General features: G+C 37.1%; 3 protein-coding genes across 7 annotated transcripts in view; all 3 read right to left on the bottom strand.

Annotated features, from left to right (window-relative positions):
• LOC110109784 (aldose 1-epimerase-like) overlaps positions 1–1,438 on the bottom strand; it is a 7,692-nt gene extending 6,254 nt beyond the window's left edge. The window contains exon 1 of the mRNA XM_020840983.2: positions 1,289–1,438. Coding sequence (XP_020696642.2) covers positions 1,289–1,438 — 150 coding nt within the window. The remainder of the gene's footprint in view (positions 1–1,288) is intronic.
• A 2,092-nt stretch (positions 1,439–3,530) lies between these two features.
• The window catches only part of LOC110109765, a 28,004-nt gene continuing 7,552 nt past the window's right edge, over positions 3,531–23,982 (bottom strand). For 4 of the 5 annotated variants that reach the window (XM_028698595.1, XM_020840961.2, XM_020840959.2 and 1 more), the window contains one exon: positions 7,698–10,073. In XM_028698595.1, coding sequence (XP_028554428.1) covers positions 7,919–9,721 — 1,803 coding nt within the window. In that variant the 5' untranslated portion in view covers positions 9,722–10,073 and the 3' untranslated portion in view covers positions 7,698–7,918. Of the gene's footprint in view, positions 4,138–7,697; positions 10,074–23,982 lie in introns of those variants that run through there. The other variant, XM_028698594.1, reaches the window with a different exon arrangement.
• LOC110109791 lies at positions 19,856–20,984 on the bottom strand. Its single transcript, XM_020840990.1, has 2 exons — positions 20,678–20,984; positions 19,856–20,562 (listed from the first exon to the last, which is right to left on the bottom strand). The coding sequence occupies exons 1-2, from the start codon at positions 20,982–20,984 to the stop codon at positions 19,856–19,858; spliced, it is 1,014 nt and encodes a 337-aa protein (XP_020696649.1).

The following is a 23,982-nucleotide window of genomic DNA, read 5'->3' as shown; positions in this document are numbered from 1 at the left end:
AGGGCGTCAGAAGCAACAGCTTGAGCTGCACGGAGGCCGGAGCACGTGAAACAGATCCTTGCCTAAAAATGATCTCATTGGGCGGAGCAAGGATATGGAGCTTGTCATGGAGTGGCTGAGGAATCCATGATGAGCATCGGGGAACTCATTTGTACATAATTTTTTTTTTATTTTTTTAAATTAAATGGGTTTTCGGGTTGACCCGGTAACCCGCCGGGTCAACCCGACCCGACCCGTTTTATCAAACGGGTCAAATCTGTAAACCCGAACCCGACCCGTTTATCAAACGGGTCGGGTCCAACCCGGATTTTCCGGGTCGGGTTGTCGTGTCGTGTCAAATATTGACACCCCTAGCTGAACATCAAGGACTCTACTCTTTATAAATATCATTAATACACAGGCAAGATTTTCAATCCACTACATATTTTCACATGAACTCCTATTATTGCCACTCATTACTTAACTTGCCATCTTTGCAAATAGCGGAAAAATTTCTCAAGCACTTATAAGTCTCACCTGTGAATTTAGAGGTAAGGAGTGAGAAAGGAACAAGGAAAAGGAAGCATCAAAGGAAGGCTAAGAGGGAAACACATAAAATTTGATGAGAATGAACTTCAATATCCTAAGTATAAGGATCATACTTTGAACAATAAAAAAATGCACACATTTATAGGGTAGAAAATTCAACTGAAAAGCATTAAGAGAAGCATCACATAAACATCCTCTCATATAAATCTAGTTAGCATTAATACTTTTTTTCATTCTCTTTTACCCTTTAGATGTTATGCACTTAATATTTAATTGTCCAATAAATAGTGACAAGTCTATACTATTATAATGGATGTAGATATTCTCATCTAATCATATTATAAATGCCAACTTTACTTCATGCACATATTTCCCTTCGCTTCAACATTGGCACACTAGTCATTCAAAATTAGCCCTTTAATAATTCAATTCATATGTGACTTATTGTCTTTTCTCAAACTAGAACAACGGTTTTTCTTCTCCACTTATTTTCCACCTCATCAGATAAAGAGATAGATAGAAAGCATCATTTACATTTGAGATTGATGGTAGACCCATCGTATTATAATTTAAAGAAATATTGTTTGCCCTATAAATAATCTTAAAAATTCTTAATATGTTGGAAACTAAGAACAAAATCCAAGCGGGTTTTCTGTAGATTCCTAAACCTAGCTTCACCAAAAGAGAGAGAATGTGGCCGCTGGATGAGAATGAGACGAAGACAGTATTTGAAAAACTATTCAATTTCACCGGTCCCAACCTGAAGCACATTGTGGAACTGCTGGCGACAAAGGGACCCGACGAAGCCCCAGGCCATTACTGCTTTCATCTCCACAAGAACTGTGTCTACTACATGAATGAATCCATCATCCGCCACGCTACCAAAATCTCCCATGATCGTAGTCTCCATAGGCACTTGTATCGGAAAGTACCCCAACTCCAGCTTTTTCCATCTAACGATTCAATCTCTCAAATCTCCTAGCCGCCCACGCTCATCTAGTCAAGTTGGGTTCATTCTTCAATTACAACATTTCCTATAAAATCATTGACAAAATATTGACAAATCGAATGAAATTGGCCATGCCTTATATTATTCATCCTAGTCAAGTTGGGTTCCTTCAACAGAAGAATTTCTTCTAATAATATTACTTTAGCTAATAAAATTATACATGAATTGGTTCACAACAGACAGGGAAGTTCTTCTGTGTCAAATTAGACATAAAAAAAAAACATTTAATATTATAAACATGGAGTTTGTTCTAAAAAGGCTAAAGCTAAAAAAAGATTTCTCACCTCTGTTCATTGACTGGATTGGTGGCTGCATCACTAACATTCACTATTCCATTTGTATCAATGTACCAATTGTACTCTTGAAGGCTTTTTAATCCCACATCGGCTCTTAGGCAAAGTTTCCATTTCTCATGAATATATTTGTAATAACCTTACGTTACGTGTTCCAATAGATTATTTTCTGATATGTTTTGGGATGTTACTTGTGCTGGTTGCTTCTACTTGCTCTTTCAGTCTTGAGTTATTTTAGATGCCTCAAGCCCCACGAACTTTTATTTGGTCCGGTCACAGGACGTAGCTCTACGTTCGGCGCCCCACGAACTTTTATTTGGTCCGATCACAGGACGTAGCTCTATGTTCGGCCGCCAGTAGAATCGCGCCACGCGTTCTCACTATTTACCGCGTGCCCCGACAACTCGACCTGGAACTGACCCAGGATGGCTCGATATTTTTTTCGATTTTATTAGGTATTGCTTGGTATTGCTAGGTATTGGTCGATTTTGCTCGGCAATAATCAATACCGAGTTGTACCGAATTTTTCTAGAAAAATTCGGTACAACTCGGTATTGGTCTTCACAGAGCGGTATTTCTCGTTATTACCAAGCAATACCGAGCAAATGCCAAGTAATACCTCGCAATACGCGAACATAACATGCTCGGGTTCCAGTCCGGGTCAAGTCGTCGGGCCGCGCGGTAAAGAATAAGAGCACGTGGCGACATGTTATTGGCGGCTAAACGTAGCTCTACGTCCGGTCATAGGACGTAATAATATATCTTTTGCTATAGATATATCTCTTTCTTTTTTATGTTCTTCACTATAAATATTGCCATTTTATTTATTTTGACCTTACTCTCATACACATACCCTCAAATTTCTTGAAAATTTTAGAAAAGAAAAATTCAACACTAATGATCAACGGAAATAGCCTCCGGCTGAATCTTTTGATCAGAAGATAGTTGAAAAAAAAAATAAAAATTTTTAAAAAGGTTAAAACATTCATTTATAATGAAAAGATCACATAATTTAGGGTACTAAAATTCCAAAAGAAAATTTATGGAACTTAAATCATAATCCAAAAAAATAATAATAATGAGTTGACATTTTCATATAAAAAATTATCAGTAATATCAAAACATTAAGCTTAAAAAAAAACTAAGAGATGCACATGATTGCCGCATGTCCACAAACCTCTGCAAGTGTATGCATCCGTGCAACAGACTTTCTTTGATTAACGACAGAAAAGCAATTCCATGCGCATGCACCATGCCATCTGCATATGCTATTTACACTCGGAGGATTTGCCTTTGCATGCGCCAATCACTTGACACGTGCACAAGTCATTAAAAATTTTTTTTTTTGGTTTGGAAATAGTCATTAAAAAGTTAATACACAACATGACTGACAACACTTGTTTTGTTAACAAAGGGAGCCAGAGATTTACAGAACGCTAAAATAAACCTCCTCAGCTCAAAAAAATACGGTGGGGAAGTGAAATCTCGTCCGATTTCTAAGCCCGCGGCCCGATACCGCTCAGTACTGTCAATACAGCTCGGTACCATGACTCGATATGACTAATTCTAATTGATATCCGGATATAGAGTTGCGTTTGACGTCCGCACAGAATAGACCTTATGGCCCACTCATGCCCCATGAGTTTGCCAACAACACCAGTTCTGACAAAAAAAACATAGCATAATCGCAAGCAGAAACATGAAATGAAAAATCTGCTTCAATTACATAATATGATTTTGTTTAAAAGGACACATGACATTATTTCTCAATCACCATTAATAAGACATTTTTTTTTCTCACGACCACATTCAACTGAGAGTGTCGCGTATCGCACACTGATCACACCAAAGGTTCAATAGATACAAGCCAAATTCTACAATATAGACATGAATTTAATAGCTATTATCAGCCACCAAAGAATCAGACCCTCCCACTAAACCCAGGATTTCTAATACTCCCACCAAGGAGGGTCAACAATCCACCACCATGGACCCTTCCCTCAGGTATCACAAACCCAGATTTTCCTTCGCTAGTAACAGTCGCCATTCGTGATGGCATGGCCCTTGACAACTTCACCACAGATGGAACAAGAACCTGTGCAGGGATGAGGGACTGCCTCTTCCCCATGTTCTCCAATGGCTCATTAGCCTTGCCCGAGTTCTCGGATGATTCAGTAGTACAGCAATCGGATACCGCACTCGCCCCTGATGATGAATCCATTGTTGTTGCAGACACAAGCTTCTCAAACAGCCCATGGCCGATCGATCCTCCACCAACTGCAGCTGCGGCGGCGGTAGCAGCATTACCATGAGCAGCACATAGTCCACTCCTTCCCCGAGCAAACTTTTCGCATCCTCCATTCCAACAGCAGAGAGAGAGAGAGAGAGAGAGAGAGAGAGAGAGAGAGAGAGACCTTGTCAGAATGAGGGAGCCGAAGGCTTCCTCCAAGCCTTCTAAACATCTTTTGATGCACTGCTTCGTTCGATAAACCAAAACCGGCCCTGCGACCTTTTGCTCCCACCAAAAGTCGCTCGAACCGATCTCACATTCGAGGGCTCATGCGACTGAAAGGCCTGACAACAGCAGGTTCCAAATTTCGGGGAGAGCAAGACCATCGAGGCAATTTCTTGATTTGGGAAATCAATTCAAATTAAACCAAAAGTGAATTGGAGTTTGCTTAAATCAAAATGAACCAGTTTGACTCAGGTTTAGGCTGAAAATGGGCTCAATTCAAGGCCAAAATTGGATCAGTTTAAATGTGAACTCGATCCAAATTGTCTTGATTCAGAATCGGGCTAGGTTCGATCAATTTGATCAAATCAAATTAAAGACGATTCGGGTCAAATTGAACTCATCATGATTGAAATAGACTAAACGGGCTCGACTGATCATGGTCGAGTCTAATAGAAATCAATTCAAATCGATTCAAGTTTGAATTGGGCTCGACGAGGTCTAATTAAGCCGATCGAAGGTGCTCGAGAGTGCTTGAGCGAAAACCGAGATCAACACACTTAATATGTAATTGTCCAATAAATAGTGAGAAGTCTATACTGTTATAATGGACGTAGATATTCTCATCTAATCATATTATAAATCCCAACTTTACTTCATGCACATATTTCCCTTCGCTTCAACATTGGCACACAAGTCATTCAAAATTAGCTCTTTAATAAGTCAAATCATATGTGACTTATTGTCTCTTTCTCAAACTAGAACAACGGTTTTTCTTCTCCACTTATTTGCCACCTTATCAGATAGAGAGATAGATAGAAAGCATCATTTACATTTGAGATTGATGGTAGACCTATCGTATTATAATTTAAAGAAAAATTGTTTGCCCTATAAATAATCTTAAAAATTCTTAATGTGTTGGAACTAAGAACAAAATCCAAGCAGGTTTTATGTAGATTCCTAAACCTAGCTTCACCAAAAGAGAGAGAATGCAGCCGTTGGATGAAAATGAGACGAAGATAGTATTTGAAAAGCTATTTAAGTTCACCGGTCTCAACCTGAAGCACATTGTGGAATGGCTGGCGACAGAGGGACCCGACGAAGCCCCAGATCATTACTGCTTTCATCTCCACAAGAACTGCGTCTACTACACGAATGAATCCATCATCTGCCGCGCTACCAAAATCTCCCATGATCATCTTGTCTCCATAGGCACTTGTATCGGAAAGTACCCCAACTCCGGCTTTTTCCATCTAATGATTGAATCTCTCAAATCTCCTAGCCGCCCACGCTCGTCTAGTCAAGTTGGGTTCATTCTTCAATTACAACATTTCCTATAAAATCATTGACAAAATATTGACAAATCGAATGAAATTGATCATGTCTTATATTATTCATCCTAGCCAAATTGGATTCCTTCAACAGAAGAATTTCTTTTAATAATATTACTTTAGCTAATAAAATTATACATGAATTGTTTCACAACAAGCAGGGAAGTTCTTCTGTGTCAAATTAGACATCAAAAAAACATTTAATATTATAAACAGGGAGTTTGTTCTAAAAAGGCTAAAGAAAAAAAAGATTTCTTACCTCTGTTCATTGACTGGATTGCATTCACTACTCCATTTGTATCAATGGACCAATTGTACTCTTGAAGGCTTTTTAATCCCACATCGGCTCTTAGGCAAAGTTTCCATTTCTCACCTTACTTTCTATACATTGAGATGGATACCTTATCAAACTTCCTTGTAGCTAAAATTTTTTGGGAACTAGCAATGTAATTCTGGATGGAGCATCAGAAATAAAAAAAAAATCATCCATATTTTTTGAGTGCCCATATACCTTCACTCTCCTTATAAAATACTTACCTTGACCTTCCTCCTTCCTTCATATGCTCAACCACATCAAATCCTCAATTACATTAATGATATAACCTAAAACTATCAATAACTTCAACTACCTTACCACTTAATAGGGGTGTCAATTTGGGTCAACAGGTTGGGTTCAGGTCGAACCCGACTTGACCCGATCATAAACAGGTTGACCCTAACCCGACCTGGTTTTGCAGTCGGGTCAGATTTGTCAACCCGGATCTGACCGGTGCGGGTTACCGGGTTGACACGACCCGACCCGCGAACATCTGCGGAGCGCTGGAGCCAAGCGAAGCGAAGGGCCGGAGGCTGCGGAGCGGACGCGGGATGCTTGGATGCGAACATGGGATGCCTAGACCACTGGATGTGGGACGCCTGGACGGGCCAGAGGGTTGGACGCAGACGCGAACGCCGGACGTGAGACGACCTGACGCGAGACGCTTGGACGGGACGCGACCTGACGCTGTGACGCGTGATGTAGACACGACCTGACGTCGTGACGCGGATGCGACTTAGCACAAACAAAATTTGACGGGCGGCGCGGACGCGACCTGAGTGATGGGCGGGAAAAAGGTCAATTCGGGTCGACCTGCGGGTTGTCAGGCCAACCCGAACCCGACCCGCTTTTTCATACGGGTCAGAAATCCGAATCCGGACCCGACCCATTTCATAAACTGGTTGATCCGAACCTAAATTTTTTCGGGTCGGGTCAAAAGTTGACACCCCTACCACTTATTACATGATATATCTTATTTGGTTTGAAAGAAATATTAAAAGGTTTGGCAACAATATTTTAAGCTGTTCTATTATTTTTTGAAAAACATGCAAATTTGTGAGGGATGAAAAGATCACATAATTTAGGGTACTAAAATTCCAAAAGAAAATTTATGGCACTTAAATCATAATCCAAAATAATAATAATAATGAGTTGACATTTTCATATAAAAAATTATCAGTAATATCAAAACATTAAGCTTAAAAAAAAACTAAGAGATGCACATGATTGCCGCATGTCCACAAACCTCTGCAAGTGTATGCATCCGTGCAACAGACTTTCTTTGATTAACGACAGAAAAGCAATTCCATGCGCATGCACCATGCCATCTGCATATGCTATTTACACTCGGAGGATTTGCCTTTGCATGCGCCAATCACTTGACACGTGCACAAGTCATTAAAAATTTTTTTTTTGGTTTGGAAATAGTCATTAAAAAGTTAATACACAACATGACTGACAACACTTGTTTTGTTAACAAAGGGAGCCAGAGATTTACAGAACGCTAAAATAAACCTCCTCAGCTCAAAAAAATACGGTGGGGAAGTGAAATCCCGTCCGATTTCTAAGCCCGCGGTCCGATACCGCTCAGTACTGTCAATACAGCTCGGTACCATGACTCGATATGACTAATTCTAATTGATATCCGGATATAGAGTTGCATTTGACGTCCGCACAGAATAGACCTTATGGCCCACTCATGCCCCATGAGTTTGCCAACAACACCAGTTCTGACAAAAAAAACATAGCATAATCGCAAGCAGAAACATGAAATGAAAAATCTGCTTCAATTACATAATATGATTTTGTTTAAAAGGACACATGACATTATTTCTCAATCACCATTAATAAGACATTTTTTTTTCTCACGACCACATTCAACTGAGAGTGTCGCGTATCGCACACTGATCACACCAAAGGTTCAATAGATACAAGCCAAATTCTACAATATAGACATGAATTTAATAGCTATTATCAGCCACCAAAGAATCAGACCCTCCCACTAAACCCAGGATTTCTAATACTCCCACCAAGGAGGGTCAACAATCCACCACCATGGACCCTTCCCTCAGGTATCACAAACCCAGATTTTCCTTCGCTAGTAACAGTCGCCATTCGTGATGGCATGGCCCTTGACAACTTCACCACAGATGGAACAAGAACCTGTGCAGGGATGAGGGACTGCCTCTTCCCCATGTTCTCCAATGGCTCATTAGCCTTGCCCGAGTTCTCGGATGATTCAGTAGTACAGCAATCGGATACCGCACTCGCCCCTGATGATGAATCCATTGTTGTTGCAGACACAAGCTTCTCAAACAGCCCATGGCCGATCGATCCTCCACCAACTGCAGCTGCGGCGGCGGTAGCAGCATTACCATGAGCAGCACATAGTCCACTCCTTCCCCGAGCAAACTTTTCGCATCCTCCATTCCAACAGCAGCGCTTCCCACCACCATGAGCCTTGCAGTAGTTTGTGCTTCCCTGCGCGCTCTTTCCACACCCCTCATAGTGGCACCGCTTACCCCCACCATGCCTAACGCAGCGGTCGGTGCGGCCTCTTGCACTCCGGGTGCACCCAAACACTACACATCGCTTGCCGCCACCATGTGCCACACAAAAGTTGGTTCCACCATGGACGCTCTTTGGGCAAAGCCCGCCTCCTTCGTATAAGCATCGTCGGCCACCGCCATGACCCTTGCAAAACGGTGTGCTGCCCTCTGCCCCTTTGTTGCACCCTTCAAACACGCACCTTCTGCCACCTCCATGGGCCTTGCAGTACATGGTGCTCCCCTGTGCGCCCTTGCTGCAGCCTTCTGAGAATTGACACCTACGACCGCCACCATGAGAGATGCAAAGTCCCGCCTGACCCTCAGCACTACGGGTGCAATCCGCAACAGTGCAGCGCTTCCCGCCACCATGTCGAATGCATAGCCCAGACTTTCCTCGAGATGCCTTGCTACAGCCCGGGTGGCCACATCGCCGCCCACCTCCATGGGCTATGCAGTAATCAGTTTTTCCTTCAGCAGACTTGGTGCAACCAAGAAGATGGCAGCGTCGCCCTCCTCCATGGGCCTTGCAATAGGCAGTCCTGCACTCAGCGCCCTTATTGCAGCCAGGCTTCTGGCATCTCTGACCTCCACCATGGGCAATACAGAGCCCTGAAGCCCCACGGGCACCTTTAGAGCATCCATTGAACTTACACTTCTTTGGTGGGTGTCGATGGCTGGAAGGCAATAGGTTTGAATTTGTTGAAAGCGAACAATCACTCATCCCAGAGGGTTCTGGACTGAGCTCAAACTGAGTTTCCTGAATGCCCTTACTGAAGTTCTGGACCGAGCTAGGGCTTTCAGACACTGGTGCAAACAATAAAGAAGGCAAGTAAACTCCAGATTTCCTTGCTGAAGAGGAACCTTCATTATCAATGGTAAGCGAGAAGCTTTTTCTGTTGCTTTCTAACTGCATTTGCGTTGGAAGTACAGGTTCAGTATACTCCCCAGCAAGCCCAAGCTGCAAAATTCCACGATCAGCACCACAGAGTGGCATTTGGCTGAATAGAGATGCAGACATTTTAGGCTTGCCAATCTCAGCTGTGTGACCAGCAGAATAGCTGGTTGGCGTTGGACCTAATCCAAGGAACAACCTGCATCCATCATCTTGACCAGAGAGTTCAACATTGCTCTGAGAGGATTCTGCTTTTCTGGTCTTGCCAATTCCATAGCCTGGATCATCTCCCATATTCCCGATCTTCATCCATGTCGACAAATGAACTGCTTCCGTCATACTGAGGTCCATCTTATTAGATAAAAGGCAACGCCAAGCAATGAGTATGAATTCCTAATACTTTTTTCTAGTAAATATTTTGTTCGAACTCTGGTATCATATTTGGGAACCGAGTGCAGGTGAAGATAATGTAAGATGATAGTTTCTATCATCCTCCGCTTACAAAACCTGATGTGTCTGCTCGATCCATGACTGAGAAGATTGATCAAGAGGAAATATTTAGGTCAAACTCTTACCAGGTATTGAGTATATTTTATCACACTTCTAGGATAGAAACCAAGTGAAAGAAAAGATAGAAATCTCAAGACTGAAAGTGTGGGGAATCCAGGGAGTTCCTCAATTTTATAGTCAAGCGTCATTAACCCTGAAAGGAGACCAGCAATGCAGCAGATTGTTAAGACAAACTAAGCAGACAAAGAAAAGACAGATGATGTATAGAAAAACTGGATAATTTGTAAACAATGCACGGAAGCATCAATTGAATATCAAATGCAAGGTAATATATTTAAATGGTACATCCAATTCTCGCTAAGGCTTCACATGAATATATTTGTAATAACATACTCATATGCGAAAGTTTTGTTAGTACAAGAACAACAACAAGCATTTATCCCACTATGCGGGGTTGGCTACATGAATCATTTTTCTCCATTGTGTCCTGTTAATGATCAAATTCTCATCTAAATCTAATAAAGAAATGTCATTTCTAATATTTCTCAAGTCTTTTAGGTCTACCTCTACCTTTCTTAACATAAGTCAAATCTAATACATCTACTATCCTAATCGGGTCATTGGAAAGCTGCTGTTTTGTTAGTACAAGAAGATCAATTTAAATTTAAAGTTATACCATAAAGATCCACAATATAGGTAATTTTCTTGCCAACACAATTAGTGTAGAGAGAAAGAAAAACTAAAAAAAACACTTCATATGATTTCTATTGATTTTGAGAAAGCATATGATTGAATATCAGGAGGATTAATTAAAAAAAAAAAGAAGATCAGGAGGATTAATTACTTGAATATAAAGGAAAAAAATGAGTGTATCAAAAGTAGGTTAAAGTTATAAAAGGTATGCATATCTTAATGAAAAACATAGAAAAAACCCTTAATATGTTATTTTCTTTTTCTTTTGAGAATGCATATGATCACGTATCATAAAAACTAATGTGGTGCACATAGAAAAAAAATAAATGTCAAAAGTAGGTTAAAATTATTAAATACATCTTTTAAAGAGCATTGATTAGTGTTAGAATTGGTTATTAAGGGACCAAAACATCCTCAATCAAATTAGAGCTTTGCATCATAGATTAACATTAATTTTGCATATTTTTTATATTAGTTATCGAGATTCTTACAAAACACATTGAAAGCGAGATATCTTATTGTATATATCTTTGATGAGATAGTTTTAAATATTAAAACATGTTAAAATATGTGGAAAGTTAAACTAATAAAGAAAATATTCAAAATAAATAACTTCTGATCAGTATAACAAACACTAAATATATGATATGTAATTTTTAGCTGTTACGATTTTACAAATGATCAAACAATATGATCCGCCATTAAAGAACAACAATTAGGCTAGCATGTTACATGGATACGATATTTAAGCAATAAAGAAGTTGTGGTGTTGAGTGAATAAAGCAAGCTATCTTTGTGCTAATAGCATACCAAAGGACATAGTGGTGAGGCCATAGGAGTTGTTCACCAAATGAAACAGGTCAATAGGTAAACAAGAAGTGATCAACGCCTTCATCAACACCAACACTTAGAAGAACTTAATCTCTACCAAGGTAGTACATAGATGGGGTTTGAAGCCCAATCCCTAACTCTAAAGATTGATCATCAATGTCGATTGATTTTGCAATTACCAAGGACTGCATCAATGAGATGACATGTCAAGTGGAACATACATATTGCTCTTACTTGTGTCAAATGACTACAGATGGAAAGTACTTGTCAAACTATAGAGCGCCAACAAAAAATTTTGTTAACGACAAACCAAATAGAAAAACGGATGAATGCCACAAAAAGTTTTACTTATAGAGGATGTTGTAGGAAAGAAAAGAGTTCTAGGCTTGCCCTACTCTTCTAGCCACCAAAACGACATCCAACTGATCTCACACATGTCACTATAAAATCTTTTGATATATTAGAATTCAAACAACAAGAATAAAGATATCATAAGACAAGTTGCAGAGTGATGTGCCGCCGATTCACCCTGAACCGGCCCAGCTGGCCCAAGGGCAGGTTTAGGTTTATAGGAGGCGGAACTTGTCCGCCTCCCTTGGGTTTGGCCAGCCACATGGTCGGCCTCATCTTGTCAAATAGCTTTGAATTTCAAAGAGGAGTGGGCGGCTAAGTGATTGGAGGGAGAATAGTTTAGGAAAGTTTTTGTATTAAGAGGGAAAGGAGGTTTATGAAGGATTATGTTTTGTTTGATTGCAAATTAGGGTTTCTTGGCGTTTGGGCTTAGACTCTCTCGTCTAGAAATTTGGGAGAGACAATCCTCCTCTCGAATTGAGGATCAATTGTTTCTTGCTTTGAGTTTCACTTTGTTTTGTTTCTACTATCGCAATCTATCTTTTCTAGTTTGATTTTCCCACGTTTCTTGTTTCTTCTCGCTGTTTTGAGCCAATTATTGCTAGGGTTGCTTGTGAACTCAAGTATTTCCTATCACAGAGTTGCTAGAAAATGAAATTATTCGGCCTAGCAATTCACCTTGTGGATTCCCCATTGTGATGGTCATAAAGAAAGATGATGGCACATGGAGATAATGTTAACTATCATGCTCTTAACAAAATAGAATAAAGAATCATTATGTGTTTTCATGCACCAACGATCTATTAGATCAATTGAAGACTAAAATCATATTCGCCAAGCTGGATCCCAAAAATGTATATCATCATATACACATTAATGAGATGGATACATAAAAGACTATTTTTAAGACAAGGCAAGGGTTATGCAATTTTGCAACGTCTAATCTACATTCCCGAGGTTGATGAGTGAAGTATTGTAACTGTACTTTTACAACTTCATTATCATCAATTTAGATGAGTTTTCCACTAATCATGAGAAGAACACCCGAAACATTTGGGAAAATGTTTCATTTACTGCAGTAGCACAAACTCCATATAAACCAAAAGATGCGTGAATTCAAAAAGAATTGCGAGTTTAATAACAAAATCCCTTCTCCTCTTGGGATTTAAGTGGGCAATAAATAAATTAAAACTAATCCTACAAAAGTGAAGCAATCAAGGACTGGCCCAGACCACAAGACAATGACTATTGTAAGGAGTTTCATGGGGGCCTACAAATATGTCCGTAAGTTCATCAGCTCTTTTTCAATATTTTGCTCTCTTTTATATGCATTTTGATCCGAACTAATGTAAAGTTCAACTTGAGCTAAAAGCAGAGCAATACATTTCTATAGTTAGAAAGAAGACAAATGAGGCCCCCTGTGCTTGTCTTGCCAATTTTGCAAAGATTATTCAAACTAGAGTGGGATGGTAGTGAAGAATATGAAATGAGTGTAGTACTAATGCAGAATGGGAGACCCATTACTTACCACTCTAAAATGTTTCAAGGAACTCAAAAGAATTATCCCACCAATGACAAAAACCTATTATTGTGCATCAAGCAATTAAACATTAGCATGAATACCTTCTAGAGCAGAAGATCATGGTACATGCGGACCACATACCATTTCACTATTTGCGGCCTTAGACTAAGTTGTGATAGAATTAACATATGATGTAGATGACTCAACTTCAATAATTCAATATGAAAATCAATACAAGAATGTGACCACCAAAATAATGGTTGACATGCTATCTCAAACACTAGTGGTTTCTTGGTTGCGTATATTATTATAAAGTTGACCCTTCTATGCAAAAAAAAAAAAAATCAAAATCTATACAAGAAGAATGCCTCATTCATTGAGATATTGGGAGACTTAAGAGGTTAACTTCTGAGTTGCTCTAAAAGATGATCTTCTCTATAAAGTAGTTCAACTATGCATATAGAAATCAACAAACCGACAATGAATATGGTAAGAAAACAATAGTGGACAATACATTGAAGAACATGCAGGCTATAACAATATGTTTATTGTTCAAACATTTAGCAAAATATGAGTACGTACAACAAAAGACCTTAAACTACAAAATGCTTAGGAAAAATGTTGAGCCTACTCAATCTATAATCTTGATTAACTAAATAAGGTGTATTTATGTGATATCCAATGTCACCCTAAACTAGGATATGAACTCCTTGGTGTTCACAACATCAATTAACTCAATGCAGATTTTATTTAAGTTACTCTGTTGGTTAACCAAGAAATTGATTGCCCCAAATTGATTTGAATCGAATCAATCAACTTAGGTAAATCATAGTTTAAAGTATCGAATACCACTTAAGCCTCAACGTGATAAAATGAAGCCTATTGAATTCCAAGAATGGCTAACTCAATTTAAAGCATGATTTAATTTGACCCTATTCATTCGAGTATATGCTAAAGTTGATTGGCTCATATCAAGCCTTACTAATTAATTAAACTCCATATGAAGCTGATTAATTCTCTTTGAGATGACTTAGCTCCACTCAAACTTGTATCTAGTTATTTGGGCTTGACTTAGTCCTACTCGAGTTAGATCTCAACTTTTTAAAATGATATAATTATTATTATTATTATTATTATTATTATTATTATTATTATAACTATTCATACAATTAATTAACACTATAATCATGTTAACTTTCATTTGGCCCTTTTATTGTATTTGACCCAAATTAATTCGCTTAAGCTATGATCCCTATTAGTTGAAGTCCCACCCATCAATTGATGATGGTAGGTAGCCCTTTCGATGAGATTAATAGAAGGGAATGAATATGAATCTTCCGGTTAATGTTCGAAAACATAATATGGATTTTGTGGTGGACATGTGAGGGGTTTAAGGGGGTATGGTGCAACTAATGTCAAGGTTGTTCAATTTGGGATGATTTAGAAGACCACTTTAAGAAATATGTTTTATGTCGAATAAATTGCTAAAAATGATGGGGGATGGTTAGCATGAGATAAGAACTTTTATATGGATTCTACAGTGAATTTTAGAAGAGTTTAAAGGGGGTGTTAAGATATAGTGAAAATGATTGCATCCTCATGTTCCTTAATTTTGTCGAGAGCTATATGAAGTGTTTGGAATGATTTTGAGATTTTGGTGGTTGGTTTATTGATCTGGAAGGATGCTTATGAAGTGGAGGAAGATGTATAAAGAATATAAATCAAGTATTATTATTAAAAAAAGCGGTAAATAAATTGAATGGGAAAGAAAAAAAAAGATAATTACTTATTCTCATAAAAAAAAGTACACATTTGAAACCACCAAATATAAAGCAAGTGAATAATGCTTATCCACGAAAATATTTCATTCCAAAGTTGAAAATTACAAACTTATCCACCCATATTTATAGATATTACAAACCTTAGACAACCACTTTAAGAGAGAAAAAAAAATAAAAGGAAAAAGGAATAGTTGTCATTAATAAAGAATTTCAATCACCTATTTTCAATGCTTCATCATATCAAACCCTATCATAGTTGGCCACAAAAGTCCCTAGGTGAAAAATAAAATATAAAAAATAATAAAATATAATTTATGTTTAATACATTTAAATTATGAACTCTTTATTATGCTCTTATAATTGAATCTTTGTTTTGATCTTTTCCTTATACTTTAGCTTTAGCTCTTGTAATTGAACTTTTAGCTTAATTATCTTGATCTACATGATATATTACAGCAACTCTTCGGGCTCAATTGAACTACGTTTTGTAAAGTTAAAATTCAAATAGTCTTTTACTAATTATGGGCCTAGAGCCTCAAAATCAGTACAAGCCAGTCATATATCATCAATAGATGATGTATTCTTCCAAAGAATTAAAAGTGGTGCTCTGCAATAGAATCAATGGGTCCTTCCAAAGTGATGATATAATTTACCTCCAAAAATAAGGAATTTTGCAAGTGATGAAGTATATATATTGCTAAAAAATTAGACTAAATAAGTGAAAATTTTGCTAACTCGCCTGTATAATAAAATATCTTTAATATTAATAACAAGATGGAATTTCATATTTGCAAATAAATCAAAATAAAAAGCATCAAATCAAATTTTTTAAGAATTTTGAAGGGGCAACAAACCCTTACATGCAATTTCTTAAACTTAAAGGCTTAGCAACGCTCATAACGAATGTAAATCAAAATATAATTACTTTTTTAGTGATTATAGTTTTCCCTAAAAGCATATTTATCATGACTTGTAGTAATTTAATATTTTACGGTATACAGTATCATGCAGGCTTTGAAAGTTCTTGGCAAATTTGAATACATACTTAGAAAATGCATGAAATGGAATGGTGACTACATCGATATGTCATCCAAGGTTTTAAACATACACTATTTTAAATGATGAAGTTTTGAGCTCTAGAAATAGCACTATTAGATGTAAATTCCTTTTTTTGTTTTTTTGTTGCAAGACAAGTAGATTTCCTAAAATTAAATTTACTACTTCAATTTGTCAACTAATTTGGAAAGGAAAAGCATATAGGAATTTCAATTTGGTGCCTAACTAATTTTTATAGTCTTCAAAAATATGAAGTGAACCTAACATCACAATACAACAACAAGATCAAGCATTTGTCCCACTACGTGAGGTCGGCTACATGAATCCTTTTTCTCCATTGTGTCCTGTTAAAACAGCTTTTCCAAGCTTCATTTTCTTTAAAACATCTCTAACATTGATTTTACTAATACACCGATAAAAATAAAAAATTTTATTTTCATTTAAGGTGCTAAGATCACTAAAGTCAATCGTATTTTCACAATCTTCATTAAAAAGTTTAGCAAAATATCTCATCCACCTTTGTTGAATATCATCTTCTAAGAAAAATAATTTTTGATCTTCACTTGAACTAAATCCTTACTACTCCTATCTCTTTGTTTGGCTAACTTATGCATATATCTTTCTCCCTCAGTATCTAATCCATTATATAAATCATTAAAAGCTAAGATCTTTATGTCACATATTGCTTTCATAGACTCCTTACATGCCTCTTTATATATTATCAGAATTTTTACATCTAAACTAATTTTTAAAACAAATCTTCTTATTTTTTATTTTCTCTTACACATTTGGATTATAGCACAAACTATTTTTACTATTAAGAGTTTTTCTCTTTGATACTCCAAGCACATCTTTTACAATAATCTTAATATCACTAATCACTTTTTTCACATAATATTAGCATCCTCATGTACAGACAAAATCTTAAGATCTAAAATCTTATTCTCAAAAATATTTTTGTTAATATTCTTTAATGCCCCAATTTAAACCTAACATCACAATAAAAGATAGTAATTAAAAGAAGTTCGTGTAAACACAATTTCCTAAAATAATGGTCTAGCAAGATGGCAAGCATCAATAATTTTTAAAAGTATAAGAAATGAGTCATCTTAGAAAACCTATCAACTACTACAAAAAAAAGATATATTATCATAGAGCCCTACAAGGCAATACTGAGATAAAATTCATCAAGATATTTTCCCAATGCCTAAAGGGCAAATCAATTTTTTTTTTACATGTGAAGCAATATATTGGTTGTTGTAACTTATTCATAGGTTAGATATTAATCCACTAATCATTAAACATCTTGTCTAATTAAAGGTAAAAAAATTTGACTTTTCATGAAATGTATTATTCTATCTTTCCAAAAATGACTAATAATTCCTCTAAAATATAATTTAAAAATTAAGAATTCCCTAAGAGAGGATTTAGGGATGGAGAGTTATTTTCCTTGATATAGAAATCCATTAATTGCCGACCCCACGTAGTGGGATAAAGGCTTGATGTTGTTGTTGTTGTTGTTGTATAGAAATCCATTAATTATTGAAAATGTCCCTAACAACAAAAAGTTTCTCCAACTGCTTGATATATATAAATCATATAAAAGTCAAGAAAGTCTATGTACTCGTCTCAAATTCATTAAAATCTTAGAATTTTAAGTTCCAAATAAGAGATTGTCAGTGTTAACCCTTGATGACGCATTAGTAGACTTATTTTTAACTCTATGTTTATATTTCAAGATGAAAATGTAATATTAAAGAAACTCAACCTACTTAGCATGTCTATGACATAATTTTTATTAGGTATTGCAAAACTTAAGAGGATGATCTTAATTAAAAATGAACTCCTTATATAAAAGATAGTGTCACCAGTGCCACAAAGATTGAAGGGCAATACAAAATTCTCTATCATATGTTGATTATTACTGTTATACTTCATTTAATATTTCACTAAAAAAAGCTAGAGGATAATTTTCTTAACTTAATATTTTTCTAATTTTAATTCAAAGTGCAACACAAGCTACCTCAAAGATTTTAGAGAAATCAAGAAGCCTAATGTTTGGAACACAAGTAATCAAAACCTTAATTTGATATAAAACTTTTCATATGACTAGAGTCTAATAGACTTAATCCAATTTTAGTAAGTAAATGATTGGAGCTACAATAGCACTAATTTTTTTTTATAAATCGACTATAGAAAGTAATTAAAACATAAAAACTTCTATTATTAGTGAAACTCTTAGATGTTGGCAAATTTAATATTACTTTAATTTTAATCAAGTCATGTTTTATTCCAATAATGTAAATGATAAATATAAAAAAAATCACCTCAAGTGATTAAGAAATATTTCTTCAAATTGATGAATAACTTCTCTTTCATAATAGGCTTAAAAACTTGTCTAAGATATTGCAGGTTAATTATTTTACTTAGGCTAAAAACCAAGACTTCATCAAAATTTACAATAATTTTTTTTTATAAAGAGTTTTAAGGATAGTATTCATTGAACATTTGAGAATCATAAGGGCATGACGATCCATTTAGAAAGCAATTTTTTTATTTTTCGCCTGATCAAATCCTAATTTGATAATAATCATTTTTTCAATCAATTTAGAAAAAAATTAACCCCTAAGATCAAATCAAATATGTCTTCTTATTAAAAAAAAGAAATCTATATTTGCTAATAATTTTATATATAGTCTAACTATTAACACACATTCGTCATATTTCATCTCTTTTAGGAGTTATTAATGCTAGGGCAATAAAGGGACTAAAATTTTCTTATGCAACACAATTCTTAAGTAATTCATCAATTGTCTCTTAATTTTAAGTCCAATGACAAATTTGTTGGTTGTTTTTCAATCAAGGTTTAAAATTGCATAAATAAGCCTCGAGGCGTTTTTCGTCCGTGAGGCAAGGCGTAAGCCCACGCCTCGAGACGATGTGAGGCGTAAGCCTCACGGACGCAGAATTGCGTAAATGAGAATTTAAGGATTTTAGCATGTAAATAATAGAAAGATTCTATCATAGAATAAAAACATCTAAATGACAAGTAGAATTAGTGAAAATTAAGAAAAAAGATGCAATAAAATCATGTTCTAAAATACAAAACCACAAAATTATAGTATATCAAAACTCCCAAAGTACAAATAAGAAGGAACATATATAATCCAATCATGTCCCATTACTAAATGGTTCTTCCAGGGAATATTCTTCTCCAATTGTATCTATGAATGTCATATATTCATCATCTTCAATGTGACTCACTTTTCTCTTCCATGTTCATTAAGAATGATCATTATCATGTTACTTGCTCACTTGATATAAATATAATGTAATAGCATATAAGAAGTTGTGGAATATCTTTATTTGGATGTTGTGCTGCAGAGCTAGTGGATGTGTGTGGTGTAGTACTAGTGGATGTGCCAACTTGATCTGTTTCGCCCCTCAAGACATCCACACTTAGATCCTCTAATTGCAAGTCTGATAATGGCAAATCCGTCTCATTATTTATGAACCACTCATTATCAGATGCCACATCATCACACACCAAAGGATCCTCATCATCCTTCAACCCCTTATTTCTCAACCTCATTTCTTCTCGGCATCCACTAAACGTAGAACTTGTACCAAGGGTCTCGTGCTCAATATGGCATAGGTCACAGTGGCCCAAAATTTATCATTTAAAATTAGCCTTCGTATTTCCTTCCCCCCAGTTTTCTTCCCCCATGCAGAATTAAGCCATTATGTTGATGTAAACATTGCGTCAAGAGGTTGCCTCACATCTAACAGGCTCTGCAGTGTCAAATAAGATGTGAAAAACCTGTAGAATAAATTTGCATTAAGAATTGAAAATGATTTGAAGTAAACAAATGTAATAACGAACCCAGTGGTTGCAGGACAGATGATTTCCTTCTTTGAAAACTTTCTCATTAAAGCTAAGACCCACGAGTGGTTGTATATGAACTTTGTGATCTTCTTCGCCCTTGAAAGAGCACTCTTATGTTGAGGTAAATCACCAAGTTCCTCCAATATAAAAGTAATGCAGTGTGCTGTGCAGGGGGTCCAATACAGGTGTTTCCTCTTCTTCATTAACATCTGACCAGCTGCTTTGTATGCACTTGCATTGTCAGTCACCACCTGAACAACCAATTGCTCCCCAATCTCATCAACAACCCCATCTATTAAATTGAAAATGAATTCAGCATTTTTAATCTCATCTGAAGCTTCAACTGACCGTAAAAACACAGTGCTGTAGGGATTGTTAACAAGGATATTAATCAAGCTCCTGCTCTTCATGTCAGACCACCCATTTAACATAATGGTAACACCAGTCTCAATCCATGTCCGTTTAATCTCATCAATGTTATGCTCTATGTTCTGCAGCTCCTTTAAAATCCATGTTCGCAACTCGTACATGGAAGGTGCCTTCAACCCTCTCCCATACAACCCTACTGACCGCAGCATATTGAAGTAGGTCGGCGATGTGGCAACATTAAATGGTATGGCATTCCAAAAAAAATCTATCAATATCCATGCAAATATGTCGTCGACTCTCTCTGGTACCAGCCGCAGGCATCATCTGTGCTTGTCCTCTATCCTCTCCTGGAGTAGTCATGTACTGGTCCATAGGACCCCGTGCACCTATATTATGTATAGTGGAAGAAGAGCCATTTCCACCCTCGCTCCCAAAGTAAGCATCATATTCGACCCTTTCATCAAATTGCTCATGTTGTAAATGTTTGGTTGTCGTGCTCTTTTTCATATAAGGTGTAATTTCCTCCTTCACGTTATCCGAAACATTTGCACAAGGTGCTACATTCTTGTGTGAGCTGGATAAGTGCTCCTTCATGCGAGTTACTCCTCCCTTCATCACCTTATCACAAAAATTGCATTTTAAATACACATACGTCTTCTAGCCGCCTCCTACATCAACTTGTACACTGTATTTCCAAGAAGGGTCACGCCGCAATGACGTATTTGTCCTTTCCTTTCCCTAACCATGTTTCCTAATACACAAATGCGAAAACATACAAAAAATCTCAAAAAATAGAAAACCCTAGCTTTTCTATGACTTGAAAAAACTTTCCTTGAACTAAAAAAAAAATACATAAAAGCAATAATGGAGTGCTTGTAGAGGGCGGTCGGACCTTTCTTGCTAACCGGCATGAGGTGGTGCCGGCGGGAGAGGCGACAGAAAGCCAACCCGAGCGGAGCCGAGCAGGACGTTCGCAAACAGAAGAGCTTGCGGGAGATTTTCTTTCGGGTAGGCTTAGAACCAAAATGGAAGAAAAGAAAAAAAAAGACTTAATTTTAAGTAGGTGGGACCGGGTTTGAAGAGGCGTGCGCCTCACCTCTAATTGCGCAATAGCGCCTTAGAGGCATGCCTCTGATCCCGTGAGGCGTAAGCCTGACATGAACCCAAAATTGCTTAGGCAATGAGGCATTTGGTGGCTGAATTGCGCAAAGGCGCGCCTCTAATTGCGCAATTTTAAACTATGTTTTCAATCATTGTCAGCATAATCAATTACAAAAATTAGATCTTCAAAGGTGTTTAAATATTCAACAACCAAAAAATTACCTTGCCATAAGGTCAATAAATGCCCTTGCTCTTTTTTATCATGATGTCACAAACAATATTTGGTACTTATATTTTTATTAATGGGGCGGTGATTATTCCTAGTCTATATTTTTTGCAAATGTATTTGTCCAATAGATTTTGCATATCCTATAAATTTTATTTTGACAAAATTAACTCGTTAGTAGTCATCCATTTAAACTAACCAGATCGAGAACCTATTAGGGTTATGATTATAGGTGAGAGCTTCAACTTTAAATCTCTCAAAGGGATCACATCATCAATGTTGTTATGAGGATGATCCCTTCTACCTTCATTTGCATGAGTGGGTTATCTCTTGTTAGATTGGTTCTTTCCTTAGTGTCACGCCCAAATGTTGGAACAAGAGATTTGGCTAAACCCCTTGGGCGTAACATGCCGAGCACAAGCGAAGAAATCCTCCATAACCATTCCTAAATGGGGTCACATGACATTGAAAGTTTATGAATGGTTCTAGAAGGTTCCAAAAGATTCTGGAAGGTTCTGGATAGGCCCAGAGTTTCCTAGAAGATTCTAGGGTGCTCTAGAATGTTAGAGTGGTGAGGATATTTAGAGAGTAATCTGGGATACTCTATAACTCTCTAGAATATTATAGAGTTATGTAAGAGCGTAGGAAATAATGTGGAGTATTCTAGAGAACTCCATACTCGTGAATTATGGAGGGAATTCTAGAATTTTCTTAGGCTTGAGAGGAGGGCTATAAATAGGGCCCTCCCCTTCATTTATAATCATTTCCCACATCTCCTAACTCCCTTCAACCCCTCAAGTAAAGTTCTCTTGTAATAGTGAAGCTTTCCCATTTACTTCCCCTCTAGCATTCTTTGCTCTCTAGCCTAGCATCGTGTGAGTTTAAGGCTGACTTAGCACAAGGATGGAGTACTAAGGCCAAACGGGAGACTTAAGAAAGATCTCTCCATGGCATTAGTCTATATAAAAATCATCTTCATCTAGGGTGCATTATGATATTGGGTAAGACATAAGATAGAATTTCTATTATTTGATAAATGACTTAAAATAATTTGCACATAATCTGAGTTCTCACGTTTGAGTTCTACACTCTTCAAATAACTCTTAAATCTTAACTTCAGTTTCCTGAATCTTAAAGTCAAAGCAACCAACCAGGCGGATCAAATTTTCAATCTAATCTTGGAAATTTGATTTGGGTGTTATAATTTGATTTTAAAAATAAAATAAAAACATACGACAAAAAAAGCCTTTATTCCACTACATGAGGTCGACTACATGAATTCTTTTTCTCTATTGTGTCCTATTAAGAGTAAAACTCTCATTTAAATATAATAAAAAGATCATTTTCAATACATTTTAACCAAGAAGTTTTAGGTCTAACATTATTTTTCTTAACATAGGCTAGATTAGGAGTGCGTATAGGGTGATGATGGGCAGTGGGAAGGTGAAAATGGGTAGAGTGGGAGTTGTGCTGACTATACAAGGAGTTGAGGTGAGGGAGAATTTTCTCCAATTGGAGTTAGGGAGCATTGATGTTCTCCTGAGAATGAAGTGACTGCAGACCTTGGAGATACCAAGGTCAATTGAGGAGCACTAGCGATGGAGCTGGTGGTGGAAGAAAGAAGAGTGGTGATTCAAGGAGATACAAGGTTGTCCAAGGCCATCGTGTCTCTCAAAATCATAGTTATGACCATATAAGAGGTGGGGGAAGGATTTTTAGTGGAACTGCAAAACTTAGAAGGGATCAGACTAGAGGAAAGGGTGCACTTTCCTCGTTCAGTACAACCACTCATACAACAGTTTCGTAAGGTCTTTCAGCCACCACAAGGCTTGCCACTATCGAGGGAGCAGGAGTATGCCATCACCCTGAGGGAAGAGGTGTCACCGATTAGTGTATGACCATACCATTACCCTCAAATTCAAAAGGTCAAGATTGAGAAGCTGATCCAAGAGATGTTGGAGGCAAGGATCATCAAACCGAGTGTGAGTCCTTTTTTTAGCCCAATCTTTGCTGGTCAAGAACAAGGATAGGAGCTGGAGATTTTGCGTTGATTACCGGGTTCTAAATAAGGAGACTATGCCGGACAAGTTTTCCATATCGATGATCGATGAGCTGTGTTGAGAAATGGTGTTCACCAAGGTGGATCTGAAGTCAGGATACCATCAGATCATGATGAGGCGAGAGTATGTACTAAAGACTGCTTTTAGGATACATGAGAGGCATTACGAGTTCTTAGTGATGTCGTTCGGACTCACAAATGCCCCTGCCAGTTTCCAGTCACTCATG

This window comes from Dendrobium catenatum, unplaced genomic scaffold (genome assembly GCF_001605985.2).
Source record: "Dendrobium catenatum unplaced genomic scaffold, ASM160598v2 fragScaff_scaffold_1116, whole genome shotgun sequence".
NCBI lineage: Eukaryota > Viridiplantae > Streptophyta > Magnoliopsida > Asparagales > Orchidaceae > Dendrobium > Dendrobium catenatum.
Note: the sequence above shows the minus strand (reverse complement) of the source record. Positions and strands in the feature narration are given on the sequence as shown.